The 25,631-nt window shown below is 37.9% G+C and overlaps 1 protein-coding gene across 4 annotated transcripts in view; it reads left to right on the top strand.

The window, feature by feature from the left end:
• The window catches only part of NR1H4 (nuclear receptor subfamily 1 group H member 4), an 81,077-nt gene extending 57,114 nt beyond the window's left edge, over nt 1-23,963 (top strand). For 2 of the 4 annotated variants that reach the window (XM_043441597.1, XM_043441594.1), the window contains 7 exons: nt 33-185; nt 2,338-2,471; nt 4,472-4,570; nt 4,891-4,990; nt 9,900-10,046; nt 20,981-21,094; nt 22,805-23,963. In XM_043441597.1, coding sequence (XP_043297532.1) covers nt 33-185; nt 2,338-2,471; nt 4,472-4,570; nt 4,891-4,990; nt 9,900-10,046; nt 20,981-21,094; nt 22,805-23,043 — 986 coding nt within the window. In that variant the 3' untranslated portion in view covers nt 23,044-23,963. The remainder of the gene's footprint in view (nt 1-32; nt 186-2,337; nt 2,472-4,471; nt 4,571-4,890; nt 4,991-9,899; nt 10,047-20,980; nt 21,095-22,804) is intronic. The other 2 variants (XM_043441598.1, XM_043441596.1) reach the window with 1 other exon arrangement.
• The last annotated feature ends 1,668 nt before the right edge of the window (nt 23,964-25,631 follow it).

Here is a 25,631-nt window from a genome sequence, read left to right on the forward strand (position 1 = left end):
GCCTCTTACTCCTTTCTGTGTTTCTTCTTCAGGTTTCTTCAGAAGAAGCATTACCAAAAACGCCGTGTACAAGTGTAAAAACGGGGGCAACTGCGTGATGGACATGTACATGCGAAGGAAGTGCCAAGAGTGTCGACTAAGGAAATGCAAAGAAATGGGAATGTTGGCTGAATGTATGTATACAGGTATTTGCATCAAGCAATTAAATTCCACTAAAAGTCTCTTAAGGAGGCAGATGTCAGGTAATGCATATGATTAGAATGGTAGGTCACAAATTGAGGAAGGGACTTAGTAAGCCATCTAAGTTCTTGAAAAGAATAATGAACCACTGAAATTGTCCAAACTGTCAGCTGCAGAGCACTTCATACACCTGAGAGAAACAGCTGTATTTGGTGTCCATTCTTGCGATGAATTATATGTGAAATGAAGTGGCTTTAACATACAGCCAAAATAGCATGTTTTAATTAGCTACAAAGAAAAAAGTCTAAAAGTTTCCTCCAAATATGATTTAATATCCTGCTTACTTATTGTTTAATTAGCATAAAAGTTCACAGCTGTGGGGAAAATTAAGAATGTTTTATAAGGTATAACTGCCTCTGAATTGTCTAGATAGAGTTTTAAACCAAGTCGTTTTATTAAGATTCCTTCTCTTTGTGCAGCTTTGAACCAATTTGTATAGGTTTACACAGGAAATTAACTACTCCGAGTTTTAATATAATTTGGTCTTTCGATCAGATAAAGAGACACTGTATTAACTGCTGGCTTTGTGAGAAACCGTAATCTTCATCAGAATTTGGAATACACGCTAGTATGTAACATATTAATTTTTATTCTGAAAATTCTGCAGACCCCTCAGATTCTGAGATATGTCCTCTTCCTTCTCAAAACACAAATAGACAAACAAACATCACCAAGGAGATGGTAACATTCAGAGAGGGAATGCCACATGAAATAAAAGCCTTTGGAAGGTGACTCCAGTTCTATTGTTCTCCAACCACAGGCAACTGGGATGGACCCAAAGAAATAATGCGTGCAGGAAGGGGAAGAAAATAGGGCAGTGTAAATAATCCAGCTCTGGATGGATGAAAGTTTTATAGTGGCCGATCACAATCTCTTCTTAGCATGTATGAAACAAGAGACTGCAGCAGGGGCTGCGGCTGGAATCCAATCTTACAGTGGAAACACTCACTTCGATCCGAGGGAGTTCATGTTCCTCATCACTTAAATATGAACCTGTTCCAGCTAAGTCCTGAGGACATTCTTCATGATCCTACCTACAAGAGTCTATAATATTATTTATGAAAACACAGACTCATCCAGCAACAGATACAGGAACTTTTGTATGAGCCTATAAAATACATGTCCCAGACAAAGAAATTCTTGGAGATTTCTTTCATTAACACTGAGAGAATGAGGAAGTTAAATGGGAACATGGGAGATTGTTCTCCACTATTTTAGATTGTTCCGTTTAAGTGAAAATTCATGATGATATTGTATGATTATTCAAAGTGTGAAAGTGTTAGTTGCTCAGTCATGTCCTACTCTGCGACCCCATGGACTGTAGCCTGCCAGGCTCCTCTGTCCGTGGAATTCTCCAGGCAAGAATATTGGAGTGGGTAGCTAGTACCTTCTCCAGGGGATCTTCACTACCCTGGAATCAAACCCAGGTCTCCTGCATTGTAGGCAAATTCTTTAACTTTTGAGCCACCAGGGAAGCCCCATGATAATTCAAAAAAAAAATTTCAAAGTCCCCTGCAGTTATTTTCATCTATAACTATATTCTCAATAATTTATACAATTCTGAAAATTAACAAGACTTTAAAAATTTTCCCTAAAGGATGTTGACATCATTTTACCCAACACATTTACTTCTGTGTTTAATGTGAAATTGAATATACTTCTTATAGTACATTATGTAAACATCAATGAAAAATAATATTAATACTATGCTTTGAAACACGAGCATTTGAGGCCCCCTAGGCCAGGAAGAGTGAGTGTCATCCACCTTCTTTTACTGACCACCTTACATTTGTACAATGCTTTGTTATTACAGATTCTTTGTTTACTCTTTTTAAAAAGTGACCTAGTCGTATTTAATCCACAAAAAACTCTATAGGGTAAATATCATTTCCATTTTATTAAGGAAAAAACTGAGACTCAGAGGAGATACATTTCTTGTCCAAGGTCAAGTCTTAGAGTGTCAGCAGGGCTAGAACCAGCTCAGTGCCAGATGGCAAAGGAGACCTTTAGAGCCGACTACGGCTCAGCTGCCTTGTGACCACAAACACTCAATAGGACTTTCCTTGGATGCTGAAGACTCTCTGCTTATTTTTTCAGGCTTGTTAACTGAAATTCAGTGTAAATCTAAACGACTGAGGAAAAATGTGAAGCAGCACGCAGATCAGGCCGTCCATGAAGACAGTGAAAGTCGTGACCTGCGACAGGTGACCTCGACGACCAAGTCCTGCAGGGTAATGACGGGCCACAGTGTGGTCAGAACCAGAGGCCGCGAGCTTCCAGGATATCGTGACACGGGCGGGGATTTTCAGACGAGGGCCACAGCCACAGCCAGGATTTCATTTCAAGTGTGCATCAACTGGATATCTTCTTTGCTTTTTATTTATGTATTTTAAATACTTATACATTTATTTGGCTGCGCCAAGGCTTAGTTGCTGCAAACAAGATCTTGAGTTGCACCACATGGGATCTAGTTCCCTCACCAGGAATTGAACCCGGGACTCCTGTGTTGGGGGCACAGAGTCTTAGCCACTGGCCCGCCAGGGAAGTCCCTCTCTTTGCTTTTTAATCAGAAGAGTAATATATGCTTCCATGTAAAAATTCAAAAGATAGCAAGAGCCATTCCCTTCTCCAGGGGATCTTCCCAACCCAGGGATCAAACCTGGGTCTCCTGCTTTTCAGGCAGACTCCTGACCATCTGAGCCACCAGGGAAGCCCATGTAAACACGGGTGAAGTAAAATAAGTACAAGAGTCCCATCTCCTTGACCCCATTCCTCTCCTGCTTCCCTGAGTTCGCCAGTGGGAATGGCTTGGGGTATAAAGAGGATTTTTTAAAACCACATTTTGATGAAATTTTTTCCTTGTCATTGAGAAGGGAGGCTCAGACTAGAAAGGATGTGGATTCAATAGAGGCTTGTGGATTAGTCCTTCTCAAGGGGTAAGACGGGGTGAATACACATCTGTGGATCAATACAGAAAGGCCATTCCCACGGTCACAAATTACTCAAGAAATCCTTTCAGCTACTTGGACAAAACAGAGGAACAGCATCTTGGATGCTTGGCCAAACATATGATGACGCTGCAGAGGACTTTTGGAAAAATTTTAACTTTCCATTAGTTGAAAAACCAGTAATCCATGATCAGTCAAGTCATACCTTTCTCAGTGTTATACCACTGATGAAAATGTCATCCATGTTTAGTTTTGCAACTATGTTCTGTTGTATTCATTTCAGAAAAAATAATTTTATGTTAAAAGTACAGATGACCCTTAAACAGCATGAGGGTGACTAGGGGTACCCACTCTCAGGCAGTTGAAAATCCACATGTCATTTCACATGCTAGCCCTACAGTAACCTCAGTTCTGCATCCGTGAATTCAAAAACCAACCACAGATTCTGTAGTGCAGCAGAACATGTTTAACAAAAGAAATTCATGCATAAGTGGACCCACATAGTTCAAACCCTGTGTTGTTCAAGGGTCGGCTGTATTGCTTTGCCATAGTGCTTTGTCAATAGGTTGGTAAAGAAAGCAACAAGTTGACATAATTATTCTCATCTCACAAAAGATGCTAATCAGAGGGAAAGAGGTGTTTGGGGTCTGAATTGTCCAGATTGATGACTCACTACTTCAGGGGTTGGTAACATTTTTATAAAGGACCAGATATTTTAGGCCTTGGCCACACAGTCTCTGTGAGAACCATTCAGCTCCTCCATGGTAGTACAAAAGCAGTATAGACAATACACTGAAAAGCGAGTGTAGTACTGTTGAAATACATTTTTAAAACCAGGTGGATTTGATCCATGGGTTACAGTTGGTTGACCCCTGTTCCACATAACTACACTTATGTGGAGTCTCCATTTTATATGTGGGAAGCTGTTCTTAGTTATGATTAAACTTTGAATTTTCAGTAATTTTATGAATTTTCTTGATAGGCTTCATATCCAGATTATTATTTCTTCATAAGAAATACATGAAAGGAATATTTTGCTATCCCCGTTTTGTAGATAGGAAAATTAGCCACTTGGGACAAATTTAGTGAAATGTGATATAGCTTGCCTAATGGCCCAGAGAAAGTAAGTACATATTATAACAGAGTGCATGCAGTGTTTCTGCCATAATTAGGGCTTTTCTCAACATTTTTTCTGCTAGTGGTTTACTCTAGATGAATGTATATATGGGAAACATGCCTTATAACCACCTTCCCTAACACCTTTTATTTTTTTGCCAGTGTAGGAGAAAACTGAACTCACCCCAGATCAACAGAATCTTCTTCATTATATTATGGATTCATATAGCAAGCAGAGGATGCCTCAGGAAATAACAAATAAAATTGTATGTACAACATCTGAAAATTATGTGTTTGAAGTTAATATTTTCTGGAGCTTTGACTACCTTGGAGGTCAAATTTATATATGAATATGTTACTTTAAAATGATTAGGGCTTAGAATTAAAGTTATACTTTAAACTTTTTGCTACATTAAACAAACAGTAAGTCTCATATTTAGCTTGGTAATAGCATTTGTTCTCCAAAGATCTGAAAATATGAGTTGGGTCTTAAATTTTATTATCTAAATATGATTCTGTAGTCTAATAATTTTATGTTGATTTCTCTGATCTACTTATTGTGTTTTTTTTTTTTCTTAAAATTTAGTTAAAAGAAGAATTCAGTGCAGAAGAAAACTTTCTCATTTTAACTGAAATGGCTACCAGTCATGTACAGATTCTCGTAGAATTCACAAAAAAACTTCCAGGTATCTTTGCACGAACTTACTTCTCTACTATACTGTACAATATTCTTGTGACATTGAAAGGCAGGTGTCTGTTTATCATCGAATGGAAGTCATCTCACATCTGCTCTAAATTCATGTGTCTACTACAGACATGAAATATTAGAGCCAGATCATGTTCCACTCATCAACAAATCATTTATAATAATTCACCAAATGATAGATTAAAAATTGAAACTTTACGGAATTGTCATTCATCCATTTATTCATCCAATAAGCATTTTTGATACCTACTCTATACTAAGTGAAAGTTGCTCAGTCATGTCTGACTCTGTGTCTCAACTGCTGTCTCAGATGGTAAAGAATCTGCTTGCAATTCGGGAGACCTAGGTTTAATCCCTGGGTTGGCAAGATTCCCTGGAGAAGGGAATGGCTACCCACTCCAGTTTTCTTGCCTAGAGAATTCCATGGATAGAGAAGCCTGGTGGGCTACAGTCCATGGGGTTGCAAAGAGTCAGACACGACTGAGCAACTAAGACATTCCCTTTCACTATACTAAGTACCTAACAATTACCTTCAAGTAGAGTGACTAAAGGCTAAAAAAAATTTTTAACGTATACAAAGCGCTGTTTGAACAGAGAGAAAGTGGTTCCTAATTGTATCTGAGAAAGACCAGGAGGCTTCAGAAAGAATCTTATTTGATTTGGGTATAAAACAAAAAAGGAGTTTTCCTGGTGATATGAAAGAAGGGGCATTCCAAGTTGAGAGATCTGCTTGTGAAAATGTAATGAAGCATGAACAAGAATAGGATCATTAGAGATGGGAGAGAAGATTCAGTGTATCTATGGTGGGCTCCTTGGTTTGACATGAGGCAGACTGGTACCAGGCTGATGAGGACATAACTAAAGGATTTAATTCTTATCTCCTGGATGGTAAGGAGTTTTGGTGGCTTTATTTATTTATTTCTGAAGTAGAACACGATGAAATTTATGTTACAGAGATATGACTTTATTGGGTTTGTATCAGATGGATTTGAAAAGGGAAGCATTGCAGGTAGTCAGAATCAGTTAGTATGCCTACTGCACCAATCTAGGTAAAGGGCTTGAAATAAAGCAATAGCAGTGAAAGAGAAGAGGAAATGAAGAGAGACTCAAAAATTGATAGGGCTTGATGAACAATTGTATGTGGGGGATGAGGGAGAGGGACTTATCCATAGTCATTTAGATTGTGTGTGCATGCTCAATCGTGTCTGACTCTTTGTTACCCCATGGACTGTAGCCCACCAGGCTCCACAGTCCATGGGATTGGCCAGGCAAGAAGAGGATTGCCATTCCCTTCTCCAGCTGATCTTCCCGACCCAGGGATTGAACCTGCGTCTCCTGAGTCTCCTGCATTGGCAGGCAGATTCTTTATCACTGAGCCACCTTGGAAGCCCCATTTAGATGGTGCCAGTGCAGAAACTGGAATTCAAGATTCTTATCTCCCAAAGTTACGCCCCTCCCCACCCCCCATTTTCCAGCCGCATTATCAATGCTAAGTCAATAGGTTTAAGTTGTTTCAGTGTTTTTAAAATATGTTAGTACATTAGAAACCCATGGTCTAGTAGAGTATATAGAAGGTAACTTCTGATGTAGGATTTTAATTAGACATTTAATTTGCTTTCTTTTGCCAGCATTATGCTATTATTTTATTAAATGTGTCATGGATAGACATAAGCTTATGTAAAAGTCATAAAATGTGGGGAGAGAGTTCTTGTTATCATTGAAACATTAATATATCTCATTCCTTTATTAACAATGAAAGGGAAACTTAATTTGTTGTATGCTAATTTAGCTAAAGCAATCTTGATCAAAACCAAGATTGTACAGGAGTGGAAACTGTGTGTGGGGGGTAGAACATCATGAGAATATGATGCCCTTGGTTGTTTATGGGAAAAGGTTTTTCAGTTCAAATGGTCAGTTGGTATTGAACCAAGAAATAACTGAAGAAAAGAAAGAATCTTATTTACAAGAAGGTAGCTTATCTGAAAGCAGTGGCAAGAATCTTTTACACCTCTTCATTTCTAGTGCCTAACATAGTTCCTGAGGGAGAGGAACAGTTAAGGCATGTTTGAATAATTAATGCATGTTTTATGAGTAAAGTAGAAGGAAAAAAATTTAAATACAGCAGAAAATTAAAGGCAAGAAAATCCTGAGAAACTAAGAATGTTGATTAACAATAACTTTAGAAATGACAACATTATTATGTATAATAATAATAGTGATATAATACCAGTATGAAAGGGTGTTTTGTGAAAGACACAGCAAGTCTTTCAGCACTTTGAGCATAACCTGTGCCAGGCACTGTCCAGGGTGCTGGAGACTCAGCAAGGCTCCTGCCCTCAGAGGAGCTCTTAGAGTCTTTAAGGTAGTGACTTTTTTAAAAAGAGACAGAAAAGACTCAGATTCTTAGAACAGGGGAAGGCTATTCATTACCAATTCTTAGAACAAGGGAAGGTTATTCATTACCAATAGGAGAAGAGATGGTCACAGCAGAGCTGCTCCTTAGAGATGTTCTGAGACTCGCCTTGATCAGGCATTTGTGACACTGAGATGAAAATGAGACTTTAGGACTGATTTAAGTTTCTGGGTTGTATTTTAGGAAGAGAAACAAAGGGGCACAGCTTCTAAAAGCGTGATTCAGAATGTTGGGTAGGAGGTAGACAGGGAATATAATTTGAAAAAGCTTATTCTTTACTCTCACAATCTGATTTTACACTTGGGAAAAACACAAATTATGGAAAAGGGTTTAAATGTTTGCTTATCAATTGGGGGATGAATTTAAAAGATTAATGGACTTTGATAAAAAAAAAATTCCTACCAGAGACCTTTCCAAACCTCCTTAAAACCATACCTCATAGATCTGGGCCATCTCAGAAGGCAGGCTCGGCAGGAAGGCAAAGAAGGAATCTTTCACCCCATTTTTAAAGTTTTAGATGGAAAAACTCTGAATAAATTGGTGTCCATTGTAAGTAATTCAATCACCTGACCCAAACAATGCAGAAATACATGGAGCATAAAGTTAGGGTTAGAAAGTCCCCTCTTCACCCACCTGTATCACCTTTATTCTAGGCCACCATTAATAGAAGTCTGGTTTGATTTCTTTCACATATTTTTATCTCTACAAACATACACATACATAGGTTTTTTAACATTTAATGAGATCATATAATATATATTTCTTTGAGAGTATTTTTTTAAGCATCTATGATTTTCCCATGTCCATATGTGTAAATCAGCCTCATGCTTTTAAGAACTGTATAATATTCTATTGTAATAATAATAGTTAACATTATTTAAGTACTTACTGTATGTCAAACACTGTACTAAGCATTTAATGCAATTGCCTCATTAATACTTCTGCCAATCCTAAGGGGCAGGCACTTTTATAATCCCCATGTTGGAGATGAGGAAAGTAAGGCACTAAGATTATGTTTCCTAATACCACGAAGATAGCAAGTGTCGGAGACAGAATTTTATTCCAGGCAACCTGATTTTAGAGACCTATTGTATACTGTCCTCCATACTGTCATCATATTTTATACTGATTTACCATAATTTATTTAGGTAATCACCATTAATGGACTCTAGCTATGTTTTCAGTTCTTCAATTCATTCATTTATTCATTGAGCAAGTATTTTTGAATGCCTGTCATCAACGTAGTGACTTTTAATTTTTGGCATTACTCTCGTCTCTGAATTCTGTTGCTCTTTAGTGCTTTTCCAGGGCATTTAGACTCTGATGGCATTAGTTTATTTCTGTCTGTGTTCATGTGTCCATGTGTGTCTGTGTATTAATACATATATGCACACGAGTTTGTGTTTGTTTCCCATTCATTCATTTAGTCATTATAAAATTATTTAACAAATAATTCTTGGATACAAGTTATATGTCAGGCACTTGGAACAAAAATGAATGAAACAGGCAAAGTTTCTGTCTTCAAAGTTTATACTGTAGGAGAATGGGAGACAATTAACAAATAAGCCAGTAATCCTATAGTATCATGTCAGAAAGTGTTAAGTTCTATGAATGAAAATAAAGAAGGTAGGGACTAGTGAGTGCTGGGAAGTACTATTTTAGGAAGGGTCACCTTGAAGCAGAGACCTGCCTACAGTGAGGGAGTGAGGCGTGGGGAGAGTGGAGAGCAAACACCCTGGAGCAAAGCAGTCTAGTGGGCTCACAGCAGAGCCAGGAGTCAGTGTGGCTGGAGCACAGTGACTGAAGAGGAGGTGATGAAGGAGAAAGTGAGGTCCAAGAGGCTGCTGGGGACTGTAGCCTGTAGGCCTGCATAAGGACTTTGGATTTTCCGGGCAGCGTTCTGTTTCTTCAGGTCATCAGTTCTTTTCCATATTTCTCTTATTTTCCCTACCCTGCATACGCAGTGCTGAGCTCAGACCAGACACCTCAACATGGCCCTAATTGTGTTTTTGGCCCCTTCTTCACATAAATTAAAGACTCATGAGGTGGTCAAATATTCATTTAAACCTCTGAGCACATGTAAAATGTTTTCTGGCTTGTGGATACTTCCATTCTACAGAGTTAACCCTCTCTGACCCTTTCTGACATGACTAAAATAATGGTTCAAAGACAACATGCTTTGTCTCCAGTATTTCGTCTGAATCAGCCTGTGTCTTCTATAATATACAAGTATATATATTTGGTATAGACTTGATATCCTTTTTTGCCTAACTCATTGAATGAATCCCACTCAATGAACATAAAAGTCAGCTTCTATTTGGGGAGTACAATAGTTACTTATTAACTCAATTTGGCTACTCAGTCTTAAAACAATTACAAAATCACTTTATGGAAATGTTCTATCAGTGGGGATGAGGAAATATTGTTATATAACATTCAACTTTTTGATACTGATTTGATTATCATCTTCATTCAGGATTTCAGACATTGGACCATGAAGATCAGATTGCTTTGCTAAAAGGATCTGCAGTTGAAGCTATGTTCCTCCGTTCAGCTGAGATTTTCAGTAAGAAACTTCCAGCTGGACATACTGACCTACTGGAAGAAAGAATTCGAAAGAGTGGTAAGTAATTTGGTTAATCCTAAAAAGCGTTTGTTCCTGCAAGTAAGAATTTGAATATGCCATGAAGGCAGGCCTCTTGCCTGTCTTAATGCAATTTATGCCCATTGTGACTAGCATGGAAAATGACACAAAAAAGAAAAGATGCAATTTAAATAGATGCAAATTTAGTGACTTGGTTCCAAAATTCTTGTTGTAATAGCAAAATACCAAAAATACCCTTTTCACTGCATTAAGATGAAGGACCAAAGGAGAAATTTTTTTTAATACTGGAAAATTAGTCTGATTTTTAAAATAACATAAAGGAGTGGGGATTATTCAGTCTAGAAAAAGATCCATTTATTCAGAAACTTCAGCTATGAATGACTATGTATCAAGCTATTAATCTATCTCAGTTCAAAGTCAAATAAGAAATAATACCAATAGCAACATTTATACATCACTTATTGGGTTTCAGGCACTGTTCTAAATACTTTATGTATTGGTTCCTCAAAGCCTCACAAAAATCCTTTAAGTACTATTATTCTTCCCATTTTATAGGTGAAAAAAACTAAGAGAGAATGGTTAAATGATTTTTTCAGAGATAGACAGGAAGCCTGACTTCAGAAGCCACGTGTCCTAACCGCCATACCTCACTGCCTCTCAGATAAAATGAAACAGTGAATGAATAACACAGTTTAACTTACTGTGGAGGAATACTGTGATGGGGAGGGTATGGAAATGAGAATGTATGGTCTTTGCCCTTGGGGCACTCACAGACTAGTGGAGAAGTAAGGTGTACAAGCAAGTGATTCCAAAGGAGTGTAAGAGAGACTATAAGCAATATGTATGTAAAATGAAGTAGAAGCCTAAAGATGTGCCTCCCTTCTGCCAAATCTTCCTGGTGAGTCAGAAAATGCATATAATCAGTTGAATCATGGAGGATGGTTAGGAACTTGTCAAGCCACAAAAGTCTGAAAAAGGCATTCCAAGAGATATAGCCTTTACAATATAATAATATAGAAATTGCAGGTAATAATATAGAAATAATATAGAAACTCTCCACAACGTTGTGGAGAAATGAGAGAACATCCATGTATAGGACTGAAAAATACCTTGATATTGCTGCAAGATAATATTTGTGCAGCTGAAAATGCAGTGAATGCTAGATTATTAAGGATGTTGAATGCCACAAAAGTAGCTTTAGTTCTTATGTAATTGGGGTTCTTGGTAATATTCTGAACAGATACGATATGACCATAAAAGTACTATGGAAAGATCTTTATTGTGAAGAAAGGCTTGGAGGAATTAAGACAAGTAGCAGGTCTCTATAAAGAAACCAGTGAATAACTAGGTGAGAAAACATGAGGGTCTTACAGGCTAAAAATATCTAGTGATCAAAAAGAAAAAACCTTACTTGATAACATAAGTTACAGAACTTGTAATACTGCAAATTTCAGAAAAGTTCAAGAATGAAGTTTTCTAGAACAGTCTGTATAAAGAAATATGCATGCCTCCGGCTCATAAGATACTATACCCAAACATCAGCCACATATTGTGACAACGAAAACCATCCAAATTCATGTGCTGCTTCATATTTTTAATCTATAGTGATGCTTCCGTTTATTAATGTTTATGAATTTGCTTCCCCCAGTGGATTTTCAGAGCATTGCCTTTTCCCCACACCATATAAAAACCTGATCTTGCAAGATGACCTTTCAGAATAACTTTATTTTTATGCAAATGTAACACATTCTTATTTCTATTGTATGTTTAATTCCAGAATAACATTACATTTCAAAGTTACCCTGTTTAAACCTACAGAGCTGTTTAAAGAATACAATGTGAAATTTCTTTTTCTGTTCTTCAAATTCGTACTCTTTTGTTTGCCATTATTAAATCCCATTACATTCACCAAGATACTGTCTGCTGAGATACATTTACTTAGTGAGGATTACAGTGTTTATTTATGTTAATTGAGGCTTCAGAATATATTTCTGACACAACCTGTGGCTGAGTTGTTTTTTCATAATTCTAGTGCATCAGTTTTTTATTCCTAATGTGGTATTATGTAAAATTCACTTATAACCTGGAATTTTTAATAAAAATAGGAATAATCATATGATACCATAAAATATGATAGAACTGAAAAGGGCTGGCCGACACTAATTAGTTTACATTTTTACATTAGGGAAATTAGCAATAACTTCTCCCAGACTTAACAACTTGTTCTGTTATGTTCACTTCAAATAGAAATAACCTCTGAAAACTACAGTGAGTTTTGGCTTTTTGATTACCTGCAATAGACATAAGTGAAATATTCAGTTCAGTAAGTGTTTATCAAGATGACAATATACCTTATGATTTTGCAATGGTTTGCTTTTACAAGCATCATCTTCTTAGGATTTCCAGTGGCCTCTAAAGGTGAGGGCTATGTTCCTATTTTATAATCAGGGAAACAGGCTTACATGGGCTGGGTGGCCTGCCCAAGGTCATACAGCTAACCAGTAGACTATCAGGAGATGAACACAGGTGTTCTACTCAAAGCCCAGCACTGTCTCTATACGTTGTACCTGCCACTTGCTAAGACCTAACATTTGCCCAGCTACTAGCTGGTGGGGAATATAAAGACCCAGTAAGACACGGTTCTTCCCCTTTGGCTGAGTAAGAAGGCACAAGCAGCAGCTATCAATCTGAAATTGCATTTAAGCAAATAATAGAATGAGTAGAGACAATGAGGTCAGAGGAAAGAGAGATGCTTACTAGAGTGATGAAGTTGTTGTAGCATAGTAAAGCATACCATACATAGTATATTTTTTCTACTTTTTAAATATATATGATTTTGCTGCTTTAACTTTGGTAACTCACACAAAATGAAAATCGTTATAAAAGCTAAATTCTCTAATGAAGCAGATTTAAACTGTCAGTTCATAGACTGTCTTTGAAAGAAAGGTTGGAAATGTATAGAGACAAATGACAGAATATTTATAAGAAAGTTTTAATTCTTAAATTTTAGAAATCTTACAGCTTCTCATGTTGCTTTTCAAAGTGGTCACATGATAATTTTGGCATGGGACAAATTTGGGGGTAAAATTATAGGGAAGAAACCCCTTCAAAATAAGAGATAGTATTAAAGTAACATGAGTGTCAATATTTCTATTGCCCCTCAGCACTAATCCCCAAGCCTGTTTTACTTGTCCAGTTTGGGACATTATGTATTTATTTATGCATTTGTCTCCTCCATCAATCTGTGAACTTCTTGAGGACTGTTCCCAGCACTAACACAGTGCACAAAAATTGGTGAATTGGTTGAGATGGATCTGAAATTTGACAGTCCAAACCCTGGCAATGCCTAAGCACCATTATCCTAAGATAAATTTTAGCCACTCAGACTACTGGAAAGTATTAAATATCTTAAATATTTTAATCAAGGCCAACAGTATGGCAAAAATGACTCACTGAGTGGAGGTTAGCAGTTGAAACAGAGGCCAAGGTCCAATCTCTCAGCACCACAGGAATATTTCCATTGTCTGAAAGGCCTCCTTTCTCCTAGTACATCTCACAGCTCTTCATTGCTAGGAACAAACAAAACATAATATTGTGTAATTTAACAAGCATTTATTAATCTCCTGCTGTGTCTCCAGTAGAATGCTAGTTACTAAGGACACAGATATGAATAAGAACCATCTTTATTGGTCAGTCAGTGTGCCAAGCACTGGGGACAGAGCAGTTGACTCCTGTTCTTATAAAATATAGATGGTATTTCACACTCTAATGGGAGGAAGAGATATGAATTGTGAGAGGTGCAATAGAATTGAACATAGAGGAGGGAACAGCTAATTCTGCTTCAACATGACAGGAAAAGCTCCACAGAAAAAGCAAAATTTGAACTTGACCTTGAAATATGAGTAGGGTGTCCTAGCCAAATGAGGATGCCTTGTATATGTGCATTTGTGTTTGATACACACACACATACCTCTGCTTTATTTTTGCCCCCAATTAAAACTAGGAAGTTAATTAGGAAATAAATACATTTACATTTAAAGTAACTTTAAAGAGCATAGTGTTTATTCTATCACATGGTTATTCTCTCAGAGAATATTTATCATTGGAAAATTAATTTATCAATCACAGACTTTTTTAAGGAAAACAAAAAACAAAGAAGCAGAAACAGTGATTTTTTTTTTCCAACTAACATTTTCATAGTAGGCTTTGTGATTAAATTAGAAAATAGCCCCCTCTTGTGACCAAAAATCAACTAATTGGACTTAGAACAAGTTTCTGGAGGAGGAGGAAGCAGGAAAACAGGAAAAGACTGCCCCTTCAGGATGATGCTGTTGTTACATTGCTTATGTTAGAAATTGCTGACTCATAAAACTTAAAGCATCTCTTTGTTTATGCTGGCATGATTAATTCTGATTATCCACTCTAATTCCAAAAGCAACTTTATATTTATCTATCCTGTAGGAAAATAATTTTTTAAACTCTTTTATTATTTATTTTCTACATTTTTTCTATGTTCACTGTTGGTCTTTAAAATGAAAATTTACAAGATGAACATTTTTAATAAACATTTTAACCTGTTTTTTTCCCCCAAAATTACCAGTTGCAATTAGATAGCTAATGGTATCATCTTTGGTAGGTGAAAGGAATTTAGGAAAACAAAATAAGAAATTAGGTAGTCAAAGATGATTTCATAAATATTTTCAAATCAATTGCCTGCTTCCTTGGTAGCTCAGTTGGTAAAGAATCTGCCTACAGTGCAGGAGATGGCGGTTCAGTCCCTGGGTTGGGAAAATCTCCTGGAAAAGGAAATGGCAATCCACTCAGTATTCTTGCCTGGAGAATCCCATGGACCAAGGAGCCTGGCAGGCTATAGTCCATGGGATCACAAGAGTCAGACATGACTTAGTGACTAAACCACCACCAACCTTATCTCCAAACCTTTATGTATGATTTAAAATAAAGACAGTTGGTGAATTATTTTAGCTAACCACAACTGATGAGTGTAGAACTCAAATATAGAAGACTGCTGTTTCTCAAAAGTGAAAGAGTGGCCTTATTAACAGATACAGATCTTAGCTTAGCTTTAATACCTAGAAAAATACTGAGGCAAATCACTGATCAGCCAGTTTGTATTCATCTCTAGCAAACTGCAGAATGCAAAAACAAAACAAAAAGCAAAAATACAGCTTTGTAAATACAAATGTACATGAGCTTAATCAAACATTAAGATGGAATGAATGTATTGACCCAATTTCCTGAATAATGACAATAATAGTTCTTATTATGATTATTTGCTCTAACCTTTATGAGGGTTTAACATTTACTGAGAGTTTACCATGAGCCAGGCTGGATGCTCCATCTGAGCTGGTGACTCAGTCCATGGGGTTGCAAGGAGTAAGACACGACTGAATGACTAACATTTTCACTTTGACTATACTAAGTGAAAAAGAAAGTGAAAAGTGAAGTTGCTCAGTTGTGTCCGACTTTTTGCGACCCCGTGGACTGTAGCCTACCAGGCTCTTTCATCCATGGGGTTTTCCAGGCCAGAATACTGGGTTGCCATTTGACTATACTAAGTACCTAACAATTACTTTCAAGTAGAGTGACTAAAGGCTAGGCATGGTGCTAAGAACTCTACATATTTTGTCTCATACAATGCTATTGTTACAATTCACATTTCACAGATGAGGAAACTGCGGCTGAAAGAGTTTAAGTAATGTGTCCAAGATCAAGTCATAGGTCAGCTTTTAGGCTCAGACTTACTACCTCTTTAACTACTATGTCTGTTGGCAACCAGGACTAGTAGTTCCAGCCTACATACTCCAGCCTTCTGAATTTTAAGTTGTATCTAGCTTGATCATGGGCATTCACTTCAATCTGTAACAGCTGGATAGAGGGCAGTCTTCCACATGATGTCATCCCCAAGTTGTTCAACAAAGACACTATTGTTAAGAGAGCCCACTGGGGTCGATTAAGCATTGAAGGGGAGAAAAGTGCTGTTTTGATTAAAAGAGAGAAAGGCCAGGGATTCTGTTTGAGAAGATTCTTCAGATTCATCTAAAGATGAGGATTCAGACTTTCTGATCCTGTGAAATGTACTATTAGATGATAATCAGACTCTTTTAGCATTTGGAATTCAATTTTACTTTGGTATGTTTCAACCTAAGCTCTAAGGCTTTAGGTCTAGTTTGGGATGGAATAGAGTTGTCTATTGTGAACCAATTCTGGGAAACTCAGTCTCATCTTAATTCATCCATAAGTCACAACACAACCTTTCTTTTTTTTTTCTTTCTGCACAATTCCCTAATCAAAGCTTTTCTGGAGTGGGGCCAAGCACAGAACAGGCGCCAAACTAATAGCTCTTGAATGACTGGAGGAAGTGGCACAAAGGAATCCTAAATTATGAAGAGGAGTAAGTTATAAAGGAGGAGGATATTGCAAGCAGAGAAAGTAACATGTACAAAACTGAGCAATAAGACTTGTCTAGGGAACTCCAAGGGCCTGAACACAGCTGGAGTAATGGTTGTGTGATAGAAAGATGGTACCCCTTAGTCACAACTAAGAGCCAGGATTCTGGGGCCTACTAGCTTTGGTTTGAATCCTGGTTCCACTTTTCACCAGCCGTGTGTCTTTGGTCAAGTTATGTAACCTCTCTGTGCCCATCTTATGGGGTGTTAGAAAGATTAAATGAGTCCCAGTGCAAGAAGTGCTTAGACCTGCACCTAGTACATAGGGAGTACTCAGATGTTCACTCCTGTTGTCATCACGTGGGTGAGTAGTCGGTGGTGGGAAAGGCAGGGGACAGGGCCTAGAGTTTCCTGTGTAAAAAGGAAGGCGTTTATGCCAAAACCATGGAGAGGTTTTTGAAGGTTTGAAAGAACTGGGGAGACACGAGGTGGTTTGAATTTTAGAAGGGTGATTCTGGGATGGATTGAAAGGGACCACACTGAAGACGGGAAGACCAGTGAGGAGGCAGGTGGAGTAATCCAGATGAAAACAGTTAAAAACTTAAACTAGGTCAACCAGGAGCCAGGTGAGAGTTAGCTGGTCAAATCCAGAGGACCCAGTGCTGGACTGAGTTGGAGGGAGGCTGAATCTTGGTTACCAGGTGGAGACAGTTGGGTGGGTGAGCACACCAGTCACTAAGAATGGGAACATCAGGAAAGAAGTGGATTTGGAGGGATGGGGAATTTAGTTCTGTACATGGTGTCTTTGATTTTAGACATGCTGAGTTTGAAGAGAAAAGCTAAGTACCATTGCTTGGTAGGCAGTGGATAAACAGTTTGGTACTTCAGAGAGAGATCAGAACTCTGTTAAGAACTCTAGCTAATGTATAAAGTAGAGTTTATACTTCTGGACTAAAGAACAATAATTTTTTGTTGGTTAAGATGCTGTCTATGTCTTGATTATAGATAGTGATATTTAAAAGATTAACTAAGCCCCATCTAGAACATGGTGAAGTTCAGAGATTCTTTTGATTATTATTATTATTATTATTATTTTGCTTAGAGTACCTTTTAGCTATTCAAATAACTTTTTCTTTTTTTTTTCTTTTTATTAGTTGGAGGCTAATTACTTCACAACATTTCAGTGGGTTTTGTCATACATTGATATGAATCGGCCATAGAGTTACACGTATTCCCCATCCCGATCCCCCCTCCCACCTCCCTCTCCACCCGATTCCTCTGGGTCTTCCCAGTGCACCAGGCCCGAGCATTGTCTCATGCATGCCCAACCGTGTGGCTGTGATCTGTTTTCACCATAATAATATACATGCTGTTCTTTCGAATACATCCCACCCTCACTTCTCCCCAGGAGTTCAATAAAGTTGTTCTGTACTTCGTGTCTCTTATCTGTTTTGCATATTAGGGTTATCATACCATCTTTCTAAATTCCATTAATGTGTTATAATGCTAATGGTTCTTTATCTTTCTGGCTAATACTCACTCTGTAATATATGGTCTCCAAGTTTTCAATCCATTCTCAATTAGAACTGATTCAAAATGAATGTCTTTTTAAAGCGGCTGAGTATATTCCATGGTGTAGTATGTACCACAAGCTTCCTTAATCCATTCATTCTGCTGATGGGCATTCTAGGTTGCTTCCATGTCCCTGGCTATTATAAACAAGTCTGCAATGAACATGGGTGCACGTGTCCTCTTTCAGGATCGTTTCCTCAGTGGTACCCAGGAGTGGGAGTTGCTGGTCAATGGCAGTTCTATTTCCAGTTTTTTAAGAAATCTCACACTGTTCTCCATAGCGGCTGTACTAGTTTGCATTCCCACCAACAGTGTAAGAGGGTTACCCTTTCTCCACACCCTCTCCAGCATTCATTGCTTGTAGACTATTGGATAGCAGCCATCCTGACTGGCGTGTAATGGTACCTCATTGTGGTTTTGATTTGCATTTCTCTAATAATGAGTGATGTTGAGCATCTTTTCATGTGTGTGTTAGCCATCTGTATGTCTTCTTTGGAGAAATGTCTGTTTAGTTCTTTGGCCCATTTTTTGATTGGGTCATTTATTTTTCTGGAATTGAGCTGCAGGAGTTGCTTGTATATTTTTGAGATTATTCCTTTGTCTGTTTCTTCATTTGCTATTATTTTCTCCCAATCTGACGGCTGTCTTTTCACCTTACTTATAGTTTCTTTTGTAGTGCAAAAGCTTTTAAGTTTCATTAGATCCCATTTGTTTAGTTTTGCTTTTATTTCCAATATTCTGGGAGGTGGGTCATAGAGGATCTTGCTGTGATTTATGTCGGAGAGTGTTTTGCCTATGTTCTCCTCTAGGAGTTTTATAGTTTCTGGTCTTACATTTAGATCTTTAATCCATTTTGAGTTTATTTTTGTGTATGGTGTTAGAAAGTGTTCTAGTTTCATTCTTTTACAAGTGGTCGACCAGTTTTCCCAGCACCACTTGTTAAAGAGGTTGTCTTTTTTCCATTGTATATCCTTGCCTCCTTTGTCAAAGATAAGGTGTCCATAGGTTTGTGGATTTATCTCTGGGCTTTCTATTCTGTTCCATTGATCTATATTTCCGTCTTTGTGCCAGTACCATACTGTCTTGATGACTGTGGCTTTGTAGTAGAGACTGAAGTCAGGCAGGTTGATTCCTCCAGTTCCATTCTTCTTTCTCAAGATTATTTTGGCTATTCGAGGTTTTTTTGTATTTCCATACAAATTGTGAAATTTGTGTAAGGTTTTTGATTTCTGCTATGAACATGACTTAGATACTGAATGACGGTCTGATGTAGCAGCGATCTCTGTGGTTCTCCTGAGTTTTCTTCATTCTTCTGATGCTTTGGATGATTTTTCTCTGAAATCTGTCACCTGCACTTTTGTTTCTCCTTTGGTCATGGATTTGTTTCATGGTGATTAGGAGGATGGGGTTAGAGAATGAGAGACTTGTGTTCTGCTTCTGGCTTCATCACTCCCCGACTCTGAGACTGTGAGGAACTTATTTCACCTCTGTGGGTCTTAGTGCCCTTGTGTGTTACGTGGGCTAGTTGTGCCATTCTCTTCATAGGAAAAGTACATAGAATTCTTGACATGGTGATGGGCACAGGGTAATAATATCTGCCTTACTACCCTTAATGATTTTTTATGCATAGTTGCCTAGAAAAGATCCTGAAGGCAATTTGTGATTTTCCAACAGGATAAAATTTGTATACATATATATATATATACACACACACACACACACACACACACACACACATATATTTAATTTTTTCCTTTACTTCTTCTGTTTAGATGCTGAGATAGTTTAGATGTTTTGTTGTAATTGTTGTTCAGTCAGTAAGTCGTGTTTGACTCTTTGCAGCCCTATAGACCGTAGCACTCCAGGCTTCTCTGTCCTCCACAGTCTCCTGGAGTTTGCTCAGATTTATGTCCATTGAGTCAGGGATGCTGTCTATCCAGTTTATCCTCTGCTTCCCCCTTTTTCTTTTGCCTTCAATCTTTCTCAGCATCAGGGTCTTTTCCAATGAGTTGGTTTTTCGTATCAAAAAACCACTTTCGTGGCCAAAGTATTGGAGCTTCAGCTTTAGCATTGGTCCTTCCAATAAATATTCAGGGTTGATTTCCTTTTGGATCGACTGGTTTGATTTCCTTGCAGTCCAAGGGACTCTCAAGAGTCTTCTCCAGCACCACAGTTTGAAAGCATCAATTCTTCGGTGCTTAGCTGTCTTTATGGTTCATTCACATCCGTACACGAATACCAGAAAAACCATAGTTATATTTTCAGTTATATTTAATAGCATGTGATAAGTAGGTGAATTAATATACAAAATTATGATTAGACTATGAGACCACATTAAAGTGTTAAAAGAAAAACACAAAATAATTTCGAAAGAGAAATATCATTTCATTTGGCTTATATGACAGTTCCTGAATTGACATGCTTCCAAATTACTAAATTAAGCAAATTTGCTAAATTTTTTTAACCTTAGTCTACAAATAGAGTCACAAGTAGAATATGAAATATGCAACATAAGACTTTGAAAGGCCAGTGGAGCATGGTGCAAGAATATTATCATTTATTGTCACACAGTTGTGACTAAAACAAAGGCACAGTCAAAGATCAAAGATTGATTAGTTTATATTTTAAGGATTTTGTTAACCGATCTTTTTTGCAGTGCCTCACCTTTAGCTGGGATATTTATATATTTTATATAGTCATTATTTAAATGTATGCTGCTGCTGCTGCTAAGTCGCTTCAGTCGTGTTCAACTCTGTGCAACGCCACAGACGGCAGCCCACCAGGCTCCCCTGTCCCTGGGATTCTCCAGTCAAGAACACTCGAGTGGGTTGCCATTACCTCCTTCTCTGATTTAAATGTATACATATGGGTATAAATATTGTCTGTGTGTGTATAATGTGTTTGTAGTTTTACACTTTTCAGTCATTCAAAAATTTTATTATGCCTCTGCAATTTTTCAACTTTCCCCCATAGGTATCTCTGATGAATATATAACGCCTATGTTTAGCTTTTATAAAAGTGTTGCAGAATTGAAAATGACTCAAGAAGAGTATGCTCTGCTTACAGCAATTGTTATCCTCTCTCCAGGTAATTTCAATGTTATGTATTTATTTTTATTCCATTTTTCGGTTTTACTCTCAAGGATAGTATGAATATTAAGGAAAATCTTGGATAAAAAACATGAAGAGAAAGTAAAATGGCCTATAATTCCATCACTCAAATTGAACCATTGTTAACATTTCAGTGTAGTTCTTCTCAGTGTTTTTCTGAAGATCATGCTCATTCATTTAATAATTGCATTTTGAACACGTTTATACACTCAACATGTTTCCAGACATTGTGTGATATAGCAGCAAAGAAATAGGCAGGATGTAGTTTACATCCTAGTAGAGTGAGAAAGACAATGAATAAAGAAACAAACAAAAAGAATTTTCAGGGAGTGATAATACTACAAAAAAATTAAGATGTCATATAAGGAAAGAAAGTGGCAGCAAAATGCTGTTATAATCAATAGTCAGGGAAGGCTTATCTAAAGGGTTGAAATTTGAGCAGGACATAAATGAAACTATATACTTTTTTTAATGTAATAAAGAATATACTGTCTTTATACTTTCTCCATGTCATTAAAAATCATACTGGTAGAAGTTTGTTGCAATATGTACATCATGTTGTATGATGTATAATCATTTACTCAGTTGTTACCATGTTTGGATATTCAAGATGTTTCCAGATTTGTCATTGCTGTTGTTTTAAACAATTTTGAAATGAATCTCTGTACATAAAATTTGTCTATATTTTTTGATTAGTTATTTGGGAATAAGTAATGTCATGTTCCTGATTTGGAAAGCTTAATTACAGTGTTAGCCTTAAGCCATTTTAATATGTGATACTGTGGCAGAAGCCATTAATAGTTGTTACTTTGTTTTACCATGAGAAATTATAATTTTAGAAAGAATGACCCAGAAATTCTACTCCTCAGAATATACTCACCACAAGTGACACTTATGTCTATTCTTGGGGTTACCTTTTGGGTGCATTTGTTACCAAGTCCAAGCTCCTACTGCTCCCCACATGGTGGTCCGAAAAATCAAGAGATGAGTTGTTAGGACAAGGAATAGCAACTTTATCTGGAAAGCCAGCAGACTACGATAGTGGACTAGTGTTCCAGAGAACCATCTCACCCAAGTTAGAATTCAGGCTTCTTTGATAATAAAATTGGAGGGGGTGTGGGTGGTTGCCGCAAACTTCTTGGTGCTGGAATCCTTTGTTCTCGCAGCTGTCCAGGTAGGTCTGGTTATAATGTTCCTATAAACCTCCAGCAAGACAAATGTTATTCTCTGCTCTGCAACATTTTATCTCTAAATGAATGGAAAAGTGTCCTACCTTTAAGGTCAGAGCCTTGAGAATGGGTTATTCTGTATATTTCAGGCTCCAGGCAACATTCTACTACAAAGTGCAGAGTCAAAATGACTAAGCACAACTAACACAGCACACAGTTTAAAACCAGAGGAGTACTGTTAGTCTTTCCCGAACACATTCATTGGAAGGAGAATTTAGGCAGGCCTCTGGGGGGCAGTAAAGGTTTTATAGCTTGATCTAGTTGTGATTACAGGAGTATATATACATGTGTGTAAAAATTCATCAATGTGAACATTTTGCCCGTTTTAAGTGTACAGTATTTGTAAGTTACAGTTCAAAAAAAGTTAACCTTGCTGTAATTATGCCAGATTTTTACTTTTCCACTTTTCTTGTCCTTTTTTTTTTTTTTGTCCTTTTATTTTTGAACTTGAAAAACAGACAGACAATACATCAAGGACAGAGAGGCCGTAGAGAAGCTTCAGGAACCACTGCTTGATGTGCTACAAAAGTTGTGTAAGATTCACCAGCCTGAGAATCCTCAACATTTTGCCTGTCTTCTGGGTCGCCTGACTGAGTTGAGGACATTCAACCATCACCACGCAGACATGCTTATGTCATGGAGAGTGAATGACCACAAGTTTACGCCACTTCTCTGTGAAATCTGGGATGTGCAGTGATGAGCACTGCAGAGGCAGGGTCCAGCTCTTCATTTTCCTGATATAAATCTGATACATAACTTTCTTTTATTGCATTTGTACCTGGCTTCATGCCAGAATTTTCCTCTGTATTTATGTGGTAGTTATATAACCCTAACAATTGTAAATATGGGGCTAGGTTGAAATACTGTCTCTACATTGTATTTTACAAAGCTTCAGGGAATTTTTCATTCAAATTGGCATGCCCTGTTTGCCAAATTAATCATTACTGTAAATCTGTTGAAATAGGGGAAACTCTCATTTTGTTCTTCATTTTACCTTATTGCATATATTTTATTAAAGAGTTGTGTTCAATTTGGGCAATAAACCGAACATAATGGCGACAGGCTTTTCTTTGGGAACAAAATTTGAAAAATATACAAACTTATTTCTTTAAATGATGAATGGCATCCTATTGAGTCTGAGGGGTAATTTCCAAAAAGATAAACTCTTACAACATAAATAGTGCTTTTCTCATCCCCGGAAGTCCTGGTGAATATTCATTCATCTATGATAGCCCTTTGATAATTTCTTATTCTTCAAAGTTCACAGAGCATAGCATACAGAAGAGTTAATGATTCTCACATAAAATATTCCCTCTAGCAATTTATTTCCCTACTTAGGGTCCTGAGGTGGCATTTACAAATTCAGAGCATGCAGATAACTCCAGTGGTGGGAGGTTCCCTTTTCTCTCATAAAAGTGCTCTCTACTGGCTTCAGTGCATGTAATTACTTGTTTTTCATTTATTTGTTTGTTTTGCTTTTGGAAAACACTCCTTCAGCTGGGTGCACAGCTGTGTGTAGTTCCCCTAAAGCAGGAATTAGTTCATTTCCTTCCTTCATTGTTATATTGTTGCATTCTTCTCCCCGCCATCCTTCAGTAAATATAATAAAACACCTTCTGCAAGTAACGGGTTTACATGTCCCTTACTCCTGAAATCAGCCAAATTGGAGCTTGCTTAGCAGCAAAGAGTTTTTCATTTTAAAATGTTAAGGCAATCCTGAAGTTCTAACAAAGGCTAGTCAGTAGAAAAAGGAGTGAACTGGGGCTAACATTAGTTGAATTCCACTTGTTTCAACAAGAAAAAAGACAAGTCCCCACTAAGTAAAATCTTTATGCTAATCTCCATGGGAGATATAAAGATGATTAAGACCCAGTAACTGCCTGGAGGGGCTTAAAAGAAGAGCAGAAGAGAATGCTGTGGGCTTCCCTAGGAAGGTCTCATGGAGGAGGTGACATTTGCCCTGGGCTTGGAAGAATAGTCAGGACTTCATGGGTCGGGGTAAGAAAGGGGAGGGTTCAAGGTGAACATGGTGGCAAGAGTAAAAGAAGGAGAGGCGGGGGGGAGGTGGACAGATGTTTAAGGACCACAAGTAACGTGGGGCGGGGCGGGAGGGTGCGCAGCACCTTTGTAAGCCTCCGTTTCACCTCTGCAAAATAAAGATCTCAGTTCAGTTCAGTTCAGTTCAGTCGCTCAGTCGTGTCCGACTCTTTGCGACCCCATGAATCGCAGCACGCCAGGCCTCCCTGTCCATCACCAACTCCCGGAGTTTACTCAAACTCATGTCCATCGAGTCGGTGATGCCATCCAGCCATCTCATCCTCTGTCGTCCCCTTCTCCTCCTGCCCCCAATCCCTACCAGCATCAGGGTCTTTTCCAATGAGTCAACTCTTCACATGAGGTGGCCAAAGTACTGGAGTTTCAGCTTCAGCATCAGTCCGACCAATGAACACCCAGGACTGATTTCCTTTAGGATGGACTGGTTGGATCTCCTTGCAGTCCAAGGGACTCTCAAGAGTCTTCTCCAACACCACAGTTCAAAAGCATCAATTTTTTGGTGCTCAGCTTTCTTCACAGTCCAACTCTCACATCCATACATGACCACTGGAAAAACCATAGCCTTGACCAGATGGACCTTTGTTGGTACAGATCTCAGTACCCACCATCAAAAGGGATTGAGCTGATGAATGAAGAGTAAATGGGAAGTTGCAGATTCACCAGGGAAGTGGTTGGTGAGGAAAGAACATTTAAGACAGAGAAGTAAATTTCTGAATGCCTGAAGGAGAAGGGTCAGTTTGGGGAACTAAGCGGTTTGGTGATTCCAGATCCTAAGGCATCTGGGGGAAAGCAAGTGGTGGGAAATGAGCTGGAGCTTAGGGTGTCCTGTAGATGGAGATAGAATTTAATCTCTTAGGTCTGGATTTATTCAAGTTGTTAAGACCTTATGATAGCAAGTAATAATACTTCTCAAGTGGAAAATGAATTGTAATATAATGAAAAATACTTATTTGCTCTTTGTCCCTAGTTCTTGACATAGAAATTCTAAAACTCTTGGCATTTCCTGAGTGGTAGGAGGATCTTTATTATTCATAACAAGATCCTTTCATCCATACCTGAATTAATGCTAATAAGGTGACTCTGGTGGGCCTCTAGATGCTTCAGGGTGGAGGATTGTTGCCAGAAGAGCCAACTACGTGATTAGAGGGTTAGAATTCAGTCCCATTCCTCGAACTCTGGGGAGGGGAGAGGAATATTGAGGTTGATGTCAGTTGTCAATGGCCAATGATT

This window comes from Cervus canadensis, chromosome 21 (assembly GCF_019320065.1).
Source record: "Cervus canadensis isolate Bull #8, Minnesota chromosome 21, ASM1932006v1, whole genome shotgun sequence".
In the NCBI taxonomy this organism is placed as follows: Eukaryota; Metazoa; Chordata; class Mammalia; order Artiodactyla; family Cervidae; genus Cervus; species Cervus canadensis.